A 22346-nucleotide genomic window follows, 5' to 3' on the forward strand; every position below is an offset into this window, starting at 1 on the left:
CCTCACTGACTTGTCAGTGCTCGGGCCCTAATAAACGTGTCTCCAAAATGTGGGAGAGTGCCAGTGATTAAAAACAAACACAACATTTATAAATGAGCATACAGGAGAAAACTGTTGAGGACTGCAATTACCATTACATCCTTGAAACTCGACGCTACGTGCGTCAACGTCATCGTGCAGCGTCGTTATATACGTCACATCCCCGGATGTCGTTCTTTTTTTCATAGCAAAGGTAAGACTAGCTTGTCTTCGTGTGACTGTGGGAATAAAATCTGTATTCATCTGCGTTATTTAATAAAAACTTCAGTCATCTAATGGCAGGAGATGAATTTAAGTACATACACGATGCGTTAAACGTCGTTATTTCTGTGATTTATCTGCGGTGTTTCTGTGATAATAAACAGTTTAATGTGTCGTAGTCGTAGGCCGTCGGGGAGCCTTCGCGTTAGCTTGGCTGCTAATAGAAACGTGTCTGACATAAGTCTCGTATATTTGTAATGTTACGGTGTGTAGTAATGTTCCGCAGTCGTGTAGTTAGGTTTTCAATTAATGTAAATACACTCAAGTTTGGTTAACACGAGTGGCTATCTAGCATGTAATGTGACTCAACTGTGCTATGTTGCTAAATGGCAGCTAACGATACTTGTCATGCCTCTTCTGCAATTGCAATGTATCCGTAGGCAAGCAATAAATACACAAGATTGTATTGTAGATTTTTAAGTGCAGTTTTACTTTCTGCAGTATACGATCACGTTTCAGATTTAGGTGTAGAAGAAACACTTTTGTTGCTTCAGCTTCCATAAATAACGTGGTAGCCTCCTGAAGGTGATAGTAAAGCTTATAGCACTGAGAGCACAAGTTTATCAAACAGCTAGAGCCAGTGTTTGAAAGGGGCGATTGTGGGTCTGAGACCCTTTATTGTAGGTGTGGACCCCCTAAATATCGCAATATGAATTTCGAGTTGGGGGGGGGGGGGTTCAACAATGGGTTTAACTATCCCCTATTTATCTTATTTACACAATAACTTAATTTTATGCAATTGTGGACATCTAGATTAATTGAATGCTATTTTAATGCAAATGTTCCACCACTGCATATTCAAAAGTGTCCTACTTTTAATGTGAAATGTCAATCTGAATTACTTTATACTGTATACTAAATAAGTCCTTTTATCTCAAAGAAAAGAGATTTCCTTAAATAAGTCCTATCGCAGAAACTGTTTTGGAAGTACCACCTGATGGTCACACTGTTACATTTACTAACCTCTGTTTTACCTTTCCTTGTTTCAGATGGCAGAGGGTGACAAAAAGGCTGCCAAGAAGAAGCACGGGAGCCGGAACCCGGTTCTGGCCCGGGGTATCGGCCGCTACTCCCGGTCTGCTATGTACGCCCGCAGGGCCATGTACAAGAGGAAGACCAAGACTACTGAGACCAAGGTTAGGACAGAGCATTAAAAAAGTTTGTGATGAAGGAACTAATATACAGGTTATACCTGTGGATTGCACATGGTTTTGATAATACTCTATTTGTTGCAGACTGAGAAAAAGATTAAAACGAAACCTCAGGCCACAGTTGTCAAGACTGTTGGGGGAGACAAGAATGGAGGCACTCGTGTTGTCAAGCTGCGCAAGATGGTGAGTGATGTGACTTTTTTTTAAATTCAGATTTGATTTTGTGCAGCTAATGACAGTTGGGACTGTAAATGTCATCAGCTTACAGAGAAATGCAATTAAAAAAAAAAACAAAAACAAGTTGTAAACATGTCCTGGCAAATCAGATGGCTTTAGTAACTCCTTGTATCGGCTGTTATTGAGATTTTTCAACAAAATATTGGGTGTGCAGAGTTTTTGCATTCACAGGAGAGACAAGTGGTCACAAACTTAAAACCTCAGCTAGCAGCAAAAACACAACACATGCAGTCTACACACATTGACCTCATGCTGGTTTGAAGTGAACTGGGCAGAGAAACATTCATGCAGTTTTTTGCATTGCACTTAAAGAATGGGTTCACAATTTCTCAAGTCTGTCTAAAAACAACTGTCAAGTGTCCAAATGAACATTTAAAGACAGTTTTCTCATTTAAGTGGATGGTTGTGTCCAAGACTTTGACTGTTATTCATGTATTGTACATTAACTACTAAATGGCATGTGGAGACTGGGATATAATTTTACATATTTATTAATGATGGTTTTCTTGAACAGTGTTAAAAGGACAGTTTCGTAGTTTGTCTTAAAATAAGTCAAATGCCCCAAATTCCCAATTCCTCCTGTTTTTATAGTGGCCATTAGATCTCTACTTAATGCACTTATAATGTAATTGCAGCTCAACATGGAAACTGAGGAAACACAAAGAGGGAATATTCACTTGATAGCTGTCACCTGTCTGATAGCTTCAGACAAACTCTTAAATATGTTATTCCTGTGTGGAGACACTGTGGATTTTGGCCCCCCTCACTTGCATTGAAAGCAAATCTGAAGTTGATCTTTTAATAGCCAGTATGAACAGGAGGAATGATTACAGCGAGGAAAAAAAACCTGTTTGTGTTCATATGGGAACCTGACTGCTGTTTTTAGAGACACATACCGTCTAAGTCTATTTTCTAGGCTGTTTCATGGCTCTAAAATGGTATAAAATGAATGCATGTTGTCATTTTGTTCCCGTTTTACAACGTTCACTAATGTCCTAACCCACCTTTTGGAATGAAAACGATAACATTGTCTGCTTTCGCTCTTCCCGTATAGCCCCGTTACTACCCCACAGAGGATGTTCCCCGTAAACTGAAGAACCATGGGAAGAAGCCCTTCAGCCAGCACAAGAGGAAGCTGCGTTCCTCTATCGTCCCAGGAAGTGTCCTCGTTCTGCTCACTGGTCGCCACCGTGGAAAGGTGAGAACCCTTATCAGCACATGCTTTAATTTTGGTGTGTATGAAACCATTCTCATACACTGCACAGGTTAGAAAATACACAGAATTGTCTAAGAGGTGCCGCAAAGCTTTCAGTGAACATGTTCCGTGTACGCCACTATACAGACCCACAATCTTTAAATGTCTTCCATGATTTCATTTATTTTGTGAAACTGATCGAAAAGTCCGCTCTGAGAGTGGCATCAGTCTGCTGGCTCTGTGAACCAAATCAGGACCATGTATGTCCTTTATCATATTACAAACATTGTTTTGATGCTGTTGCAGACTTTGATAGTTGCATTGTATCAGTATTGGTCAATATGAGCCGTAAAGGGATGAGCTGTCATCCAGGTTCAATGAAAAGGGTAAATCCACTATCCATATTTAGACATGACAAGACACAGAATCACAAGACCACAAACTAATGATAAACAATATCTTCTGATGCCATTAAAATGTTTATTAGTAACATGAATTTACATTTTCAATTTATAAGTTAAAACACGCTTAGTCTCAAAGTGTGGAAATTGACATAATTGCAGCAGCAAGTGGATAGCAAAAATTAAAAGATCAATAGAAAGGATAATGAACAATAAATAAGTACACAAGCAATAAAAACACAGAAGTGGAAAAATGGTAAAATAAAAAAACGATCAATTGAGGAACAGTGTTTAAAATAACAAAGTGATTCTTGTATTTATGTGAATATACAGCAGCTGCATATCACTGCAGTCATTGATTTTTTTAAAGGCATTACATCACCAGGAAAGATGTCCATTGTGTGACAGATGTGCATTATTGTATATGAAAACACCTCAAACAGTGAGTCAGCAGTTCAAATTAATAGCTTGTGGGAGCACATCATAGTAGATGGCTCATTAGCATAACATTAATGCAGAGTTAGTTTGAGAGGCACACTGGCAGTTAAACCCAGAATAGTAAACTATAATTGTGTATATAATGGACTGCAATTCTCATTTGAAATTTTCTTTAACTTCAATTTACAGAATAGGGAAAATGAATGGCTCTTGTAGCACCAATGCTCCATACAATCTATTTCCTGTACCAGACATCCTCTGCTATTTTGACATTTTTCAGATACGGCTGTTTTTAAACTGGCAGCCTAACAACCGTAACATTGGTTTACCTCCTTTCCATCAGTATTGTATCATAAAAGATGTTATTCCTCCAACTGTAGTGGTGCATCCCACACAAATGTTCTGCTTAACAGGCATACTGGACACATCACTATAATCACACAGCCTCGCTGCGGCAGACGGTCTTTCCCTCCCCGTTCGCTCGCTCGCAAATGCTACACGAACAAGTTATGGAGGCATGCGAGTGTGCCCACACACACTTGGAGCAGTGGCTGACCTAAATAATGTTTCGGCTATGAAGCTGACAGTTGGAGCCCTCTTGATGAAATTGGGAGTATATGTCAAGTAGATTTTTTTTTAAATTCTTTAATTTTTTATACAAGTATAAATTGCTTGGCTTTAAAGTGAATTGCAGCTGTTTTTAACAAAAATGGCACAAATATAACCGTGTACTCTTATAGATGTAAAAGGATCCGTGTCTTCTATATGTGTTGATTAAATGGCAGCTTTGTGTGGTAAATGGCCTCAGTGCAGCAGCTGTATGCGAAATGACACTTATTTTTTCATTTTTAGCGTGTGGTGTTCCTGAAGCAGCTCTCAAGTGGTCTCCTTCTTGTTACTGGTAAGCTCATTTACGACAGCGTCACACATAATGCAGGTGGTTTCACTGCCAGTAAGAACTTGTGTTTCTCTAACACTGGTGTTTTCTTGTTTTTTTTATAGGACCTCTTGCCCTGAACAGAGTCCCCCTGCGCAGGGCTCACCAGAAGTTTGTCATTGCCACCAACACCAAAATCGACATCTCTGGCATGAAGATCCCCAAAACCCTGAACGACGCCTATTTCAAGAAGAAGAAGCTGAGGAGGCCCCGTCACCAGGAGGGAGAGATCTTCGACACAGAAAAAGAGGTAAACTAACTTGGATATTACCTCCATAATACATATTTTAAAAAAAGAAAATAGGGTGGAAAAAACTCAATGCCTTTTTTTTCTTTCGCCTCTCTGCAGAAGTACCAGTTGACAGAGCAGAGGAAAGAGGACCAGAAAGCTGTGGATGCTCAGCTCCTGCCCCTCATCAAGAAAGTTCCTCAGATGAAAGGATACCTGCGCTCTTCCTTTAGCCTGTCTAATGGTGTCTACCCACACAAGCTGGTTTTCTAAATGTGTTGTAATAAACAGTACCGCCATATTACGCTATCACTCGTCTCTTTTCTATTGAAAGTGTTTTTATAGGTTGGATATTTGTGACTTTAGCAGCATATAATTAAAAATGTCCAAAGCTCAAACAGTGCATACATGTAGTTTAATGGTGTCTTTTTGTATTTGTATTAAATATGTGTATATATGTATACAGTCACTGACATCTAAATACATAAGACCAAAAAAGGCTATAAGCATGTTCTAGGTTAATAGTGCTCTGAAACTGATTTAAAGCAGCTATAGAGGCAGCGGTTTAAACTACTGGACTAAATGGCTTCAACATATTGAGTATGAGACGCTTGTGTGATGTGCCAGTTTTACACTCAGTGATTGACTTCAGATACAAAGGCTGAGTAATGCTGACAATGTTAAACGAGAGTTGAGACATTACTCCACCCTGGCTAATGGCATGATATAATCCCATTTATTAGAAGTTACAATACATTTCTTTACATTCACACCATAAATGACCCATTTATTCATCTGACACAGGTATAAGATTATAAACACCCTAGCTCAACTGGTGTATGATGAAATAACCACACCAAGCATTGGACCCAGCTTGACAGCAACGCTTTAATTAAAAAATGACATGTCTAACTTAACAAGACAAAAATAAATACAAGTGTTTCATCTCTTTAACATGGCCATGTTTTTTTTTTTTTTTTTGGGTTAATCCTCAAAAACAAAGTAGAAAGCAGCACAGAAAAAGGCAGCGGCCCCTTGCCAAGGAATGATAAGTGCCTTTGTCGAGTCAGTCAGTACTGTATGTATGGTCAGCTGAATTGAGAAAACGCCTTCCCCTCTCAGCCGGACTTAAACAGCAGAATGGCCACCTGACCCAAGTAGAAGTAGATGAAATGTTTGGTCTCATGAGTCACGTAGCTGCCAAAGTTCCTCCCGACGATGCAGTGCCAAGTTGGGTTGTATTTCTTGTCGAACTCCTGCGTGGGACAAAGACATTGTTTTCATGAGACGTGAGGACACATGGGAGGAAAAGTGAGAAATCTTAAATACTGTTTAATGAGGTGTACAGATGAAGCATATAGTGTAACAATCACACTGTATATTATATTTTAACAGACCATCACATCGTTTATGGTGTTTGTGGCTTCACTTCATTAATGCTGGAGCTGAGTGAAATGAACAATGTACGCTTTTCCTTGACTGGCCGTCACAGCTAATGTTCCTCCTCAGACCAGAGGAGACTTCCCCGCTTAGACTAAATATTGCATGAAATCACTGAATGTTGCCCAAAATATTTTCCTACCAGTCTCAGTAATGTTACTGACTAAAGTTACTGTGTACCTATGTTAGGAGGAATTATAGGAGGTACAAACTAAGATAGAACTGGCTGATATGACAAGACTAGACTATTATCCATTTAAATCTTAGTCGCTACATTACTGTTAAGAGATAATTTTCTAGATATCTTTTTAATAGTTCAGTGAAATGAACAGTGAATGCCTCTGGCCATTTGATAATTATCACATCTGTCTCCTACTGTATCTTCTAATGACTTTTTCTTTTCATAATTAATTAACATGTAATTTGCCAACTATAAAGTTAAGTCGCTATCATCTAGCTGTAAACAATAATACATCATGTTTTAAGGGTGTTTTTCTCTCTACAATGAGTAGGAATGTCAGGGGCCATGTGGCCTCTTACAGGACAGTGGCTCCAAGAGGACCAGGTTTCCTCAGGAAGAGTGGAGACAATTGGTAACAACAGGCTGGGTGTGTAACATGGATGATGCATAGGATGGTTGGTCACTGAGTGCAAAAATATCTTTACATCACTGCTGTGCAAAAAGCAGACCAGTTTCGTCCAAAAACTATGTTTTTTGCTTAAAGGCCAGTAGGGCAAAGTTGCACTGTGGGAACCTGGAAGACGCTGGATGCGCCGTAAAAAATAAATAAATACATACATATATATATATATATTTTTTTTTTTAATTATTATTATTATTTTGTTTTACCTTTTTGATATATGCAGCGATGTCTTTCTCGATGTTGTACTTCTCCAGGGCCTGTGTGGCACACTCCACGGCGTCCTGCTGCATGTCCTCCGACATGTCAGCGTTTTTGATCACTGCCTTTCTGTCAGACATGGTTGCCCTGGGAAACCAAAACACAGCGGAGGATTCATCATCTTCTCAAGCGCATAGGGGCACACACAAACACACACACATACACACACAGCGATCGACTCGAGAGCCTGACCATCCAAACAGCGCTCATCATCGATTGACTTTATCGGTATTTGTATGGAGAGCATAAACAGCTCCCCACCGACCAGAAAAGGGGGCAAAAACAGCTAGTTAGTGACGAAGTTGTCCTTACATAATAAGTGACACATAATATTTGAACTAGCCGTTTCTACTTGTGTTGCGTAACAACTTCCATCAGCGGCAAGCTCTCGATGGATGCGCGCTCTGCGTAGTTTCTATGGATACGCAAGACATTTAAGATTATCGTCTAAAAATGTACCCACAATAAAATCTGCGAAAAATTAAAGCACATCGCTGCCAAGTAACGCACCAAAACGCTACACAAGCAGTTAAATGTGTGTTTATTTACCTCAACGTAGCAGTATGCCAAATAAATAAATAAAAATAAACACCCGATTCTCCTGATAATAAGAGTTAACGTTGGCATGACCGAGACTCGACGTTAACTGAAATAACTAACGCTAGGATTTAATGGAGATAAAAGGATTTGGGAGCAACATCTCGTCACATGCATAACGTTATACAGCGATGGATGAGTGGTTGATTACAGCTCCATAACTAACTGTTCATTCATCCCTCAAAATGAGAAAAAATAAGTCTGCTGTGGAAACAAATGTTAAAAACATTCAGAGTAAAATACATAAACATTCCTATAATTTACTGCATGCAAAAATCTTTAAATTTACCTAGTAGTCTCCGTATACTGCTTGGCTAATTTTAAAGAGACGACCGCTCCTGTAGTGACAACTCCCGCGAAGTGGTTGACACAAAACTAATGTGGGTGTGTAGCGGTTAGAGACTGCTGCCTCGACGTGATCCCATTGGCTGATATTAACGTACACAGCGCCGTCATTGGCTGTTTACGAGCTATATTTTCGGTGTTTCTCCCAGCATTTTATTTCGAACCAGCATGCCTTGCGACACTATCGTTGCCGGGGCAACTGTTGTAAATAACTTGCCCATGCCTCACTTAGGGATATCACCGAGATGATAAATGTCAGGAATTCATTTAACTTTATCCTATTTTTTCCCTGTTTCCAACCTGTTGTGAATTATGCTTTGGTAATTAAGTTATAGCAAAATTAAAGTACAGTACCGCAAACTTTTTTTAATGTTTAAGGATTATGCGGTATAAGAAACTCCTTACAGCAAGTGTCATTATAAGAAGACAGTATGTAGTTAAGAGGAATCTTTCATAGTATTATAACGTGACAAAATAAGATAGTAAGTAATTAACAATTATTTAGTTATTTTATTATAATTATAATATTTTATTAGTTATATCTGCAGTTATCGCTCGGTACTTGGTTGTAGACAGACACGATTTGCATACTGATCTGGACTTATCCTAATCATTGATATTAAATATGCTGTGGTTAGCACCAATTTTTGGCAATACTATTTGGCATTTATGTAATGATTTCAAGTATTATTCTAAAAACAAATCAGCCAAAAAAAGAAACACATTTTTCTTATACTGCCACAATATACTGTACCTTGCTAAGTACCCATTTTCACAATAATGATATGTATCAAGACTGTTGTTCACTAAAAATAAGGAAATGTGTTAAGTGAGCACTACTCAAAAAATACAAGACATAATTTACAAATAACGCAGATATGTCATCAATTCATTTCAGTTGTATGCAAGTAAACTGAAACATCACTGAGCAGGAGACCAAAAATAAAACAGTATTATTACAATTCTTTATTCACAACCATCCACATACATAACTACATGAACCTCCTGAACCTAATATTTAAATGGTGTATTACTGATTGAAATCTGTATCACCAGGATATACTTTAGCATTTCTTTCACAGTAACCTGACTTTATTGTATCTACTGTTTTTTCCCTGAAGATACAATCATTTTCTGACCTAAAAAACACAATCATTTTCACAAAACCAAATAAAATATTTATCAAATCTACCAGCATAACAGTCATATTTACACAGTTATCAATGTTAAAATGCATTTTGGTTGAAATACCTAACAGTCTAGGTCTTATTTATTACCCACTTGAATTTAACAGTACAACCACAAATTCATTTACTTGCCCAGACCTGATCAGAAATATGTTAGGCTTCAAAATGACACGCCATACATTTACACAGTTAAGGAGAAAAACATTTATTCTGCTGTGTTTTCAAAATGTGAAACAACCATACATTAGCACATCTTTGCACCATGCAGCCAACTGCTTATTTTTAAGAGCACTATTTTTAAGAAAAACAATTTTACAGCAAAATATTGGCAACAAACATAATGGTAGTGACTGTAACAGAAGCCAGCCAACATCAAGACTGCTTGTCTGTAGACTGTTGTAAGGACATCCAAAAATCCCTTTTTAGTATATAAATTAAAAAAGTAGTGTGGGAGGTAAGAAGTATTGTTGAACATGATTTAAAAGATTGATTTTTAAAAACAAGCCCCAAAGTCTTCAGAGATCATTTCTGTGTGTTTGTATGTGTATGTTTAAAATATCACAGATGGTGAGCATAATAATAGTTTAAAGACAGAAAAAAATGTCCAGACACTTAAAATTACTTTCATAGTATTTCTTCCGATAACAAAGTTGAATGGTATATTAACGAGTACACAATTTGTAAACATGCTCCACGTCTTGTTTGCATCAAAGCTGTGATTTGCTTCACTGGCTGCGGTCCTTGGGCTCCCTGTATTTATACTGGATGTACTCAAAGATGTCTCTCTCGCTATCCACCAACAGAGGCTCCCCTGCTATACCTACAACAGAACCACAAAGAAAAAATAACTGATATTAAAAAGATGAAAGCATTAATCATTAGTTACTTACTCATGGCATAAGTGACACATGGCCGGGAAAGAGTTCAAAAGTTCATTTTTTGCATATTTGACTGAGACTCACCAGTGACTCCAAGTGGTCGTAGGGTGTACTCATTAAGAGTGAAGCCCTTCTCCAAAGCATGAGTTCTCATGTTCTTATTGAAGATATCGCTTCCAGTGAAGTACAACACACCGCAGTAGTACTGGTCCTTGGGAATTAACCTTAAGGCAAAGATCAAAAGGACAGTCAGAGAGCAGAACGGTTTATACAGGAGGTTGCCTCTTTACTGTGTTTACACATTCAAATGGGCCCTCTGGCTAATGTAGGAGGTAGAGATATTTTAACTGTAAGATCGTGTATTGATCCCCTTAACAAACAAAATTATGTAAAACAGTCACATATTTGGATTAAGGATTCTTTAGCAACACACTGAAACCCTTCTCATTAACTCACATTAACCATGTTGCTCTGCACACAGCATCTACTGCCTACAATATAAATGTTAAAAGCAAAATAAAAAATGGCACCTTATATCAATACGCCGGTTAAGGAATTTCTCCTCATCTTCATCACTCTGTTGCAGTTGGCAAACTCCCTAGAAAAACAAAATCAAGCACATCGTGACCACAGTCATGTGCTATATGGGTTGGGTACAGTTACTGTACTAACTGCGTTACCAATCACAACATCAAACGCACACAGCAGAGCACGAGCACATTGGACGAAGTAAACAGCAGCCTCACCATGAACTTGGTGTCTCCTTTGGACAGAGTTTCGGTCACAAACCCAACGGACTCCAGATGTTCGACCACGGCATGGAGGAGCTTGGGCTGGAAAAGATGATGAATGGAACAAAATTAATTGTAAAAAGATGTGAAATTATGATGCATGGAAACAAACCGTATTGACAACACGGTAACTGAGCTTCAGTGAAGAAGTCTTACTTGTTTCTCAGTCTGAGAGGTGTAGTCTGGGTGGGTCAGCAAAATATCAATATCACCACTGGATGCTGCACCTGACAATGATGAACATGTGAAACAATATTAGATTACCAGGGTATAAAACGCTATCATTAACTGAAAATTAGTGTGATTATTGTGATTATTACCTCTCCTGTAACTTCCACAGATTGTTCCAATATATTCTGTATCGACCTTCTTCAGCTCTCCAACAATAAGAGTCTAAATGAGGACATGAGCACACAGTGTAAGAAAACTTAAAATAAAACGAATCTGATGGTAACAAAACAAAAAAAAATCTTAATGTTTGATCACCTCCATCTGTTCCATCTCAGCTCGTGGAATCCTTTTCTCAAATTCCTCAAAATACCTGAGGGCAATAAAATAATCCATTAAACACAGCCAAAGAGAAGAAGTCTTAAGGATATTCATGACTTTATTTAACTTAAAAGTTACAAACTTTTTAGCATTTAGCCAAACTCACTTGAGTCCGATCTGCTGATGATGGTTTAGCTTGTGCTCGATCTTTTTCAAATCTAAAAATAAAACAATAAAAAAGCACATTTGAAATCCCAACAACCCCAATACCAAAACCCTACATTCATAGTGCGCTACATTTAATGAACCAATTTATTGACAATATAGTGTATGTCAGATAAAATATGAAAGCCTGCAGACTAAGATTTAGATTAAGCAACATTTTGTGAGTAATCTGGTTAACAAACCTTCTAATGTCTTCACCCCTTCTTCAAAAAACTTCCTGGCGGCAGCGGGGCTGAAGTTGAGAGCCAAGAGATTGAGGGTTTATTACATGAAGCAAGAGTAAATGTCCATATAAAACAATCAGTAAGTTTTTTATTAGATTTAGTAACATTTAACACATACCCAATTCCAGTTACTCTAGTGAGAAAATTGATTGAAGAGCTGGTGTCATCATTTCGAATCTAAAAGAAAATATAAAAGTAGTCAATCAGTCTGAGTAGTGTGCTACATTTAAGGTATTATTAACTGATACACTGTGGCATGAATTATGTATTCCCATGCCCCGAGACTCACCTTTTCCAGCTTCCGTAGCTTCCCAGTTTGTAGGAACTCATCAATCTTTTCGGCTATTTTAGCTCCAACACCATCCTGTTGAAATGTGAAAACCAACACGAGGGCGCTAAACATCACAATCTGCAGGGATTATGTAAGATGTGCAGGGTGGCTGTTGACAGACATTTTTAGGCTACAGCAGAGGGCATCACATAACACACAACACAACAGTAACATGAGCACATTAGTGGCCCAGAGGACAAACAATGATGGAGTCATTTCCAGTTTCCAGACATCATTACACTGTAATTAATCATCTGAAAGCAGCTAAAATAAAAGCATTTGTCCTGATCCCAAGTTCAACAGAGCTTCCACTGAGGGATTTTAAAATGTAACTAATACACACTGAAACCTGACATGTCAACAAGAAAATAAACAGGAGTGGACAGCCAACAAAAACTGTTATGATGTAATTAGAAAAATGTAATATGAATAATTAAATGTATAGTAGGAAATCAAGCAATCATCATCAATTTACTTCTGATGAAGATACTCTTGATCAATAATTCTAGCACATTTTGTTAATTTAAAAATATTTTAAACCCATTTTCAGTGAAATTAACATTACTCCGGCTTTTCCACTTATGGCACACAATGGTGTGATGGTAGTCCTGTCTCATGTCACTGCAGCCATTTAAAGATAACAGAATACTCAGCTGATGCATCACTTTTAAATGGTCTATATTTGACATTATTTCGTATTAATATAAACATTATAGTGGCTGCAGATAACATGACTGGCTTTCAGATGCCTTCTATGAAAGTGATGATAATCACAGGATGAACAAAATGACTGGAACCAAGAAAACAACCAAGAAAGTAAAGAAACCACTCAATTGAAAAATGTACTGGGTGACTTTCTGACCCATACATCAAGCTTAACAATAATAGATTTATTGCAGTTCGGTACACTACTTTGCTATGTGTTTGCCATATGAAATCTCATTAAACCTCCAGACCACTGTCTCAATATCTTTTTTTTTTTTGGCATTGATATTGTGTTAAAAAAAAACACCAACATACCAGTTTCTTGGCCTCTTCACCATTTCTAATCTTGGTGGGGTACTTGGAAATGGTAGATGCTGCTTTCCTGGTGACAAAGCACAAGAGAAATTATTTGTAATGGCAAAACAACGCACTAACAGAAACACATTTCTGCTGAATTCTAGATACAACAAGTTGTAATAATGATAAACACATGAGCTGCAATTATGAGTCAATTAATTGATTAGTTGCCAACTATTCTGATTATGCATTAGTTGTTTGGAGTGATTCTTAAAGACTAAAATGTCCAAATTCTCTGATTGCAGTTTCTCAAATGTGGGTATTTTGTTGTTTCTTCAGTCGTCTTTAATGACAATAAAGTGAATATAGTGGCAGCCCTAATAAACACACCAACTTTATTTGAAACTATCTGGAGGAGTCCTGCGTTACACGTGTTTCATATTGAGGTGTTTAATTTTTAGTCTACCTTATTTGACATAAATGCAGTGGACAAAACATAACAAAGTACAAGTTGTTGGCACCACAAACAAAACCCTTCAACATGACCATGAAGCTGAATCATCTCCTCTCTTAACAGTCTCAATCATAAAGGTATGATTTATTGCAGAGCTGTTTCAATAACTGGGTGTAACTACTAAATTGCGAACTGAGTGAATGTGTTTCCATGACAACCAAACATATGTCACTACATGCTAATGCATGAACAGTCACGAAACCATCATCCGTGTACAAAGCTCACCTCATTACTGCTGAGGCTTCAGCACTTACCTGTAAGCATTGGACTTGTGTATCGCCCTGTTGACATTTTTCTCGTAGTTGGCCAGTTCTGGAAACAGAAATAAAACACTGCATGACTTCCCGTTTCCCTCATACTTCTCTTGTTTACAGTAACTAAGTACATTTACTCAAGTATTGTACTTAAGTGCAATTTTGAGGTACTTGCACCGTACCTACATATTTCCATTTCATGCTGCTTTAAACTTCCACTCCACACAATTTCAGAATGAAATATAACAAGCTTTTAAACACAGAACATATGGTTAAAGATTAAACCAGTGGTTTCTGGCTTTTGACATCTTACTAGGAGTTGTGTGTAGTCGGGGTCACATTTCAGATGTCTGTGAGTTGTTAACAGCTTCACCAAATAGTGATTTTCCATGTAAACCATGTGAGTTTACAGGGAACAAGGAAGTACAAAAAATGAAAACAGACTCGTGTATCAGAACTTAGTTTTTTCTTCTTTCCTCTTCCATTAAACATCTCATGACCCCCCAGATTTATCTTGTGACCCTTTGGAGGGGCTCGACCCCTCGCTTGGGAACCAGTGAAATTAACCGTATATGAACTAGCTCCACATCCAGCAGCTACAACAGTAACATGCTGCTTACACACTGATGCTTCACTTTTAATAATCTAATGATGTCATGTCATTTATGATAATAATAATATATTAGCCAGAGGGACCAAATTGATTCGTTCATTTTAATTCTTAAGTACATTGTGCTGCTCGTACTACTGTACTTTTACTTCAATAGGATTTTTCATGGGGGACTTTTACTTGTTGTGAGTGTTTTGACATTGCTTTGTTGGTACTTTTTACTTAAGTAAATTATCTGAATACCTCTTCCACCTCTGGTTTATTGCCAACTCAGCTGAAGGCAGGGTACATTTAAATGACATGACAGTGACTATCAGCCTCCGAGAAACCATTATTTTACTTCCAATCAACCCAGACAACACATGTGAAAAAGAACATGATCCTTAAGTATATTTTGACAAAAATATACAGCTTATGCAAAGCTGATTTAGCATTATTAGTATTATTATTCAAAACATCAACACGGATGTCATGCAGGCTAATGTTAGCTAAGCTCAAATGACTCCTCTTCACATACCGACAAGAAAGTCTGTTATTCCCTCATTTAGGGATTCCTGCGGCGCTTTCCTCTTGCTCATTGTTGAATTTAAAAATTCTCAAATGTCCGCTGAAACTTCCAACTATCTTTTATGCATGAATGAATGAAAAGTAAACAAGTCTTTGTCTTTAGCTAGCCTAACACTAGCACATTAGCCTGCTAGCTCAAGCTGAACAATGACCGAAACACGTACAGCGTAAGGGGAGGAGCGTACGTCCTTCGTCATAGATACCCAAAATGATGACACAACACAAATGTTCCTACATTGATGTATTATGAAGAGTTTGCTGATATAGATGTGAAATGCACCTTCTGTAATACTGACCTGGAGACTATCTTACATTTGTTTCATCACTGCCCATCCTCATCTGTGTTTTGGAGTGATATGGAGAATTTTGTGTACAACAAAACTGGACTTTCTATAACGATTATGCCTAAACATATTATCACAAAATTTGAACCTGACAATAAATCCTTAAGTTACATAACAAATTCCATGCTTGCAATTGGTAAAGTTCACATACACAAAGCAAAGTTCTCTAAATCACTTCGAAACTTTAACATGTTTCTTGTAGATTTTAATTTATATATTGATACTTTAACTCTTATGACCAACAAAAAAAGTAAATGCACATTATCATATTATGAAGAACTCTTTTCTGTAACCCCTAGTTAGTCTACCTTAGTTGTAAATATGTTGCACAATCTCATGTACTTTTTTCTGTCTTGCTGATTGTCTGGTTGTTCAATTTTCAATAAAACTTTGTTAATAAAAAAAAATAAAAAATTAAAATGTATTATAAAGAGTAATTGTATCCTGATTAACCTTATGTTGTTCTTCGCTGTTTTTAATCTGATTTGATTATGTTTGTAGTTTTATTTTAGACTGTGTGCTGGGTACACAGGTTCTTTTTTTTAGGTGTTATATCTTTTAGATATTATGTGTTATATATTTTAGATCAGGGGCGTCAAACTCATCTTAGTTTGGGGGCCACACAATAACCTATAAATAATATATATATATATGTATATATATATATATATATATATATATATATATATATATATATATATATATATAGTAACTACTGTCTACTTACAAAAAAGATGAACAGTCTCAGAAGTCTGATGAAAAATGAGTGCAATTTCAACAGTATTATGTATCAGATTATTTTTTACAGAAGCTGCTGATTGATGGTTTAATATCTGAATGGTTTAAATATGACCACAATAAGAACCACAATATGAATTGTTTTTTATATAATTGTATTCTGATCAGGATGTAAAAATGTCCGAAGCAGCAGAAAAAAATTTGAATGACTTTTAAGCAATTTTCATACTTTGCTAACTTGTCCAGTGGGCCAGATTGGACCCCTTGGCGGGCCGGTTCTGGCCCACAGGCCATGTGTTTGATACCCTTGTTTTAGATATTTTTTAGATACTGCAATGCATTTTTAATACATGTATTTGTTTTATTAGTACAACTTTCGAGTATATTTAGTAATACGTTTTTTAGTTTTTTTTCCATTGGATAGTTAGAGATGTGTTTCTATGTGATGTTATGTCTGGATGTAGCTGCTGTAAACCAAGCAATTTGAGCCTCTGAAGGCTCAATGAAGTATCTCTATCTATCTATCTATCTATCTATCTATCTATCTATCTATCTATCTATCTATCTATCTATCTATCTATCTATCTATCTATCTGTTAAATATTTTATTTATTTTACACATTTCTTGTATTTTTATTTACTTGACATATGTTTTGCACAATGATATATATATATTTTTTGTTTTTTAATTATTTTTAAAACATAAAAAGACACAATGCGCTCAACTCCTGATTAGATCTTGAAGACTGGGTGCTGGATCCTCAAAAAAGTTGATCATAAAAAAGTAAATAAATAAACAGACAAGGGGCAACAATATTTTTATTTATATTTTTAATTGCACATAACGCATATTTTCTATAAAAACTGCAGAATGTCTGTATGTTTGTGATGTTCAGTAAAAGGATGAAAAAACACCATTAAGCGAACAAAATAGTTGAGAATTTATTTAATAGCTGACAACCAATTGTTTAATTGACTAATCATCGCCACTCTACTCACAATTCTTGTGTAATAAGCTGTGTTACAAGGTTCAGTGTTATGTGAAAAAATGTAATGACAAAATGAAAGAAATCATATCAGCAGATGGAGTTAAAGGACCATCTCCTAATCTTCTTCCTTGTGTGTTAGGAATTCATTTTTAAATAAACTTTGTCCCTGGAAAATATTTTAATGGCCTCCTCGATTTCAGAAAGCCTACAATCAAGATGAGCTCGCCGTGAGCGAAAACTCAGGTTGTCGGCTTTGAGTGGGAGTGACAGCAGCTCTGTCACCAGGGAGCGGTGGGCTATGGAGAAAAAAAAGAAAACAGGAGCAACAGTATTAGAAAGCCAAATTTTCACCGTGCATACAGTATATCACCATTATGAATAAAGCAGAGATAAAGAGCAACAGAGGCGTACTGTCTTTGAGGGACTGCAGCGTTTCCAGTCTTTCACTCTCGGGCATCAGGGTGTGACCGGCTGGAGTGGCGGGATCAGGTGCATTCTTCTTCCTCTCCTCCTCCTCTTTACGCCACTGCTCCTTCCTTTCCTTAAGACTGTGGGTGTTTAAGTGTCAATGAGAGAGAACAGTTAATGTATATCAAAATAAACCTGTGGAGAACATTGTGTGTTCCTACCCAACAGGCTTCTTTTAAGTTAATTATGATTAAGGTAAGATCTGGCATGAGAATACTCACTACTGTGGCACTTGTCCTTTGACAGCACTGGGTACTGGCTTATCTTGGAGGTTTGTAAGGGACTGGGACCGATGCAGCGCAGTCTTTCTTGCAGCTCGCGCGTTATATTTTATGAAGTCTATTGTCTGGCCTTTAATCTGTAACTGTGCCCACATATACACAAAGAGCTGTAACAAACAGCAAGTCCTGCAGATGCATATTCATGTTATTTGTTTAATAAAACATTTTAGGGCAACAGACAAGAGTTGTAAACCCTGCTCTTTACTTCTTCTTACACAGACAAATGGTATAATCAACAATCAATCGATAAATAAAGCAAAATGTGAGTGTATCAATAAGTATACATTTAATGGCTATCCTTACCTGCAAGTCCTGTTCCTGTGTAGAGGTGCAAGAGTCACGGCGTTGCATATCCACAGGAGAGGGTTTTGAGGCTGGTCTTGGTACAGGAGTAGATGCACTGCTAGAGTGACCCCTCAGGAAGTTTTGACACTGTGGTTTAACAGTTGGGTCGGAGACCTGCATGAAAGAGGATTAAAACGGATCTGGAGGTAAATTACACTACTCAAGGACTCATGTCTTTTAAGACCAGGCATGCTTGTTACCTGTAGCTGGGCCATGACTCTGGATGGGACATTCCGGTATTTGGGGGAGGTCCAAAGAGCTTTGACTGGAACAGGTCGGGACTGTGCTCGTTCGGCCTCCAGCTCTTTGCAGCGTTTCTGGATTTCCCGCAGCCGACGCACATTCTCTTTACCGAAGTCATGTACTCGCTGTTCTGAGGGCCAAGGGGGACAAAGGACGTCTTAAATTACTTATTATTTTTAAATGTGGTCAGGTGTGCTCATTCAAACATTTATTCACACTTGTTATTAATCAAAAATAGAAAAACTAGGAATAAGAATACACACTGACACCTGCCTTCAACACCAAATGGGAAAGCTATTTTTTGAATAGCACCCAATTTGAAAACCTTAAAAAATCTAATGCACTTACTCTGTCTGGGAACTGGTGTGATAGAGACCCCGTCTAGTTTGAGTAGTTCCCCAACGACCCCTCTCCGTCCTCGCTCCAGAATATGGATGGCGTTGGGACCAATGCGTGGAGGATGTGCTGGGGTACGAGCGCTGTACCAGCCAGTGTGCAACACAGCATCTGAAGCTAGTGGCCGTGAGAGCAGGGCCAAAGTCTCGTCCTTGTTTCCCTCTAAACGACCACGAGCTGGAAAAAGACAGAAGACTAAATGAGGTCACTTCAGTGTAATATTTATTTCAAACACACTCAGAAAGCAGGTTACACTAAAAGGCAGTTTCCTAGATGTGATGTGCCTAGGAATAATTTATAAAAGTGGAAAAAGGATTTAAACTTTAATGTATTCTTAAAATAATTTCCCACAGCAATGTTATTGTTTGAAAAGGTTAGGTTACAAAAAGAAATCATACAATTTAGCATGAATGATGATATAATGTGGTCCCAAAATGTCTGTTCAAATACAACAGCAAACACAAACCAAACTTTTTATGGAGAAAAAAGCAACTTGGAAGCACGATGCTGGAGCAGCCATTGTTCTCAAATTTAGCACACTATTTATAGCACATCTAATCATATTTTTGCTTTAAATTAATTAGTTTTTACTCTTGATTACTCTGTTTTTGGCTAATAATGTACCAATCAAGTTGTTAAAAAATCTCCCAAAAAGTAGACTTTGCATGTTATTTCTATTAGACTGAACAATTATCTGCTTAAAAGCTGAACTGCAGAGAGACAGGCTGATATTTACTGTTCAATATTGCTGAATTGATACAGAGTAAATTGTGTTTAAAGAGGGATTTTAATATAACAGCACATCTGACTGCGTCTAACCTGAAGCAGGTCGTCTGTAGTACTGAGGAAACAGAGAGGGATCCGGGGGGATTGGCCCAGATATCGTTGAAGGCCCTTCACACATCAGAAGCTGTAAATTGACAGTTACAATGTAAGCAAACACAGTGATGAACTGAACATTGGCTTTAAAATTAAAGTCCTCTTCCACTCAAAACAAACACTGTTTTTCTTATTATTCCTACAGCCGGATGTTTGAGCTTCACTGTGCAGAATGATATATATGCTTGATGTGGAAACTTGAAGCCTCCAATGCACAACACTGAGAATTTACTTTACAGTGAAGTAGAATACATCAAGTGTCCAGCAGTTAAAATTATCATATTAAATATATATTTGTCTATGTATACATTATGGAACTTCTAATAAGAAAGAAGGAGTTAATTACATTTTAAAGATTTTTTAAGGATTGGACTTTTTTGTGGAAACAATAGGGCTGGGCAATGTATCAATATTATATCGATATCGTGATATGAGACTAGATATTGTCTTAGAATTTGGATATCATAATATCGTGATACGGCTGAAGTGTCTTTTCTTGGTTTTAAAGGCTGCATAACAGTGATATAATGTAATTTTCTGGACTTACCAAACTGCTTGCTCTTTTATTATTTGCCTTTACCCACTTTGTCATTATATCCACATTACTGTTAAGTTATCAAAAATAGCATTGTGTAAATATTTTGTGAAAGCAACCAATAGTCATCCCTACAATATTGTTGTGATATTGAGACATTTTGGTCAAAAATATTGTGATATTTGATTTTATCCATATTGCCCAGCCCTAGACAACAACATATCAGACATGAATTATAATCCAAAGAAAGGGAGAAGGAGTAGATGCAATTTTAAGGATTTTTCCAAGATAATTGAACTTGTTTGTGGAAACAACATATCAGACATGAATAGTAATTCCAAGAAGAGTATTTTATACACATACTTAAACATGTTTCTTTAAGCAAGATAATTCATAATTGCTCTCCTAAGCCTGCAGGGGTGCAACAGTTTACTGCAGTTTTTTAAATAAAATACAAACAATTGAATATAATAAACCTTACAGACTGACTATTTCTGATTTCATTTTAGGTTCAGCAGTCTATATGAGTGGCTGCAGTGTAGCTAGAAGGTTACAATTAAAATAAAATCATTGAATAAATAAATCAAGTCATTCATGTCAATGAGTACATTACATTGCTTGCTAATGCTACTGATCTACATTTTGATCATCTTTGTTGCAAAATTGGCTAATCAACGCGGGCTCATTCGACGTGATGTGAATCCTCTGTAAACAACAGCAGCTTATCAAACACCTGCACTAAACAAACAACACAAACAAACAAACAAAACAAAACAGACAGCATCACTACCTTTAATATCGTCCTGTTTATCAGTTTGGGGATTTGGTCCACGCACACTGATGACGCTGGGATCAACGCCGCTTGTTTTAATATCCGTCACCATGGCAACGGAGCCCCCGCCGCGCACAGACCTAGATCAGGTAGAAGAGAAAACTTCCCCTAAAAAGAGTGCAGAGTCTGCGACAGAAAATTCATCCAAATCGTTAAGCTGATAAGCGGTTAAAGGTCTATTAGAAACAAGGAAGCACACGCAAATCGATAGACTACAGCCACAGCCCACACATTTTGCAGTTAGAGTCGGTTAATAGTTGACGCATTAGATTGGAGCACGGATTACAGTAGTGATAATATAACGCGATAACAATAACAATACTGTAACTGATTATTTAATATTTAATAGCAGGGGCGATTCTAGGATCAGCCCTTTAGGAGGGCTCAGCTCCTAATGACAATGTGACCATACAATGCCCTGCAAGTGTTCAAACCCCTCTGCTAAATTACTCATTTCACTGGATAATTTAAATTACAACAAGACATATTAATACATAGTAGAGTGGTTTACTATAATGTATAATAATAATGGTTCAGAATTACAACAAGACATATTAATACATAGTCTTGTGGTCTACTATAATGTATAATAATAATGGTTCAGAATAAACAATCACAGATTTCTACAGCGAGGACTCTAAGATAGATAATAAACCCTGAGGGAAAGACAATATTAATGACGGAACTATACAAAGCTGTTAAAATAAAAACATTTTAATGTTTAGGGGAAAAATACAATGATAATTTATTTATTGTTTTAGGGGTGCTGAGATCAAATTTAGGGGTACTTGAACGCCCCTTAAAAAGGGTCTAAATCGCCCCTGTTTAACAGCCTGTTCACCTGTGTTGATGTCCTAGAGAAAGTTCTAGCAGGTTTATTTCTGGTTTTTGCAGTTTGATCCCTGAGTTTTGCCTTGCAGGCTGACTTCAAACCATCAAACAACAGTTATTCCACTAGGACTGCCAGACACAACATTTTAACTATATTACTATTAAATTCAAATATAACCATAGAATCGTAGGACTGTACTAGGTTGCTACATTTCACACAA

The 22346-nt window shown here is 37.2% G+C and overlaps 4 protein-coding genes across 4 annotated transcripts; 1 reads left to right on the plus strand and 3 right to left on the minus strand.

Annotated features, from left to right (window-relative positions):
• Positions 1 to 1265: 1265 nt before the first annotated feature.
• rpl6 (ribosomal protein L6) lies at positions 1266 to 5189 on the plus strand. The gene is made up of 6 exons (XM_062418425.1): positions 1266 to 1436; positions 1536 to 1634; positions 2743 to 2886; positions 4575 to 4623; positions 4725 to 4909; positions 5009 to 5189. The coding sequence occupies exons 1-6, from the start codon at positions 1290 to 1292 to the stop codon at positions 5159 to 5161; spliced, it is 777 nt and encodes a 258-aa protein (XP_062274409.1). The 5' UTR covers positions 1266 to 1289; the 3' UTR covers positions 5162 to 5189.
• A 568-nt stretch (positions 5190 to 5757) lies between these two features.
• dynll1 (dynein, light chain, LC8-type 1) lies at positions 5758 to 8188 on the minus strand. Its single transcript, XM_062418431.1, has 3 exons — positions 8117 to 8188; positions 7179 to 7317; positions 5758 to 6144 (listed from the first exon to the last, which is right to left on the minus strand). Exons 2-3 carry the CDS (start codon positions 7308 to 7310, stop codon positions 6007 to 6009), a joined length of 270 nt encoding a protein of 89 aa, XP_062274415.1. The 5' UTR covers positions 7311 to 7317; positions 8117 to 8188; the 3' UTR covers positions 5758 to 6006.
• Positions 8189 to 9129: 941 nt separating this feature from the next.
• polb (polymerase (DNA directed), beta) lies at positions 9130 to 15364 on the minus strand. Its single transcript, XM_062418421.1, has 14 exons — positions 15195 to 15364; positions 14068 to 14125; positions 13318 to 13384; positions 12256 to 12330; positions 12085 to 12143; positions 11925 to 11974; positions 11684 to 11735; positions 11515 to 11569; positions 11349 to 11421; positions 11185 to 11255; positions 10984 to 11070; positions 10768 to 10835; positions 10322 to 10461; positions 9130 to 10179 (listed from the first exon to the last, which is right to left on the minus strand). The coding sequence occupies exons 1-14, from the start codon at positions 15253 to 15255 to the stop codon at positions 10085 to 10087; spliced, it is 1011 nt and encodes a 336-aa protein (XP_062274405.1). The 5' UTR covers positions 15256 to 15364; the 3' UTR covers positions 9130 to 10084.
• A 1941-nt stretch (positions 15365 to 17305) lies between these two features.
• enkd1 (enkurin domain containing 1) lies at positions 17306 to 21456 on the minus strand. Its single transcript, XM_062418420.1, has 8 exons — positions 21253 to 21456; positions 19868 to 19958; positions 19001 to 19225; positions 18610 to 18782; positions 18368 to 18523; positions 18005 to 18147; positions 17727 to 17863; positions 17306 to 17611 (listed from the first exon to the last, which is right to left on the minus strand). The coding sequence occupies exons 2-8, from the start codon at positions 19950 to 19952 to the stop codon at positions 17451 to 17453; spliced, it is 1080 nt and encodes a 359-aa protein (XP_062274404.1). The 5' UTR covers positions 19953 to 19958; positions 21253 to 21456; the 3' UTR covers positions 17306 to 17450.
• Between the last annotated feature and the right edge of the window lie 890 nt (positions 21457 to 22346).

The sequence above is a fragment of the Scomber scombrus genome, chromosome 4, assembly GCF_963691925.1.
Source record: "Scomber scombrus chromosome 4, fScoSco1.1, whole genome shotgun sequence".
In the NCBI taxonomy this organism is placed as follows: Eukaryota; Metazoa; Chordata; class Actinopteri; order Scombriformes; family Scombridae; genus Scomber; species Scomber scombrus.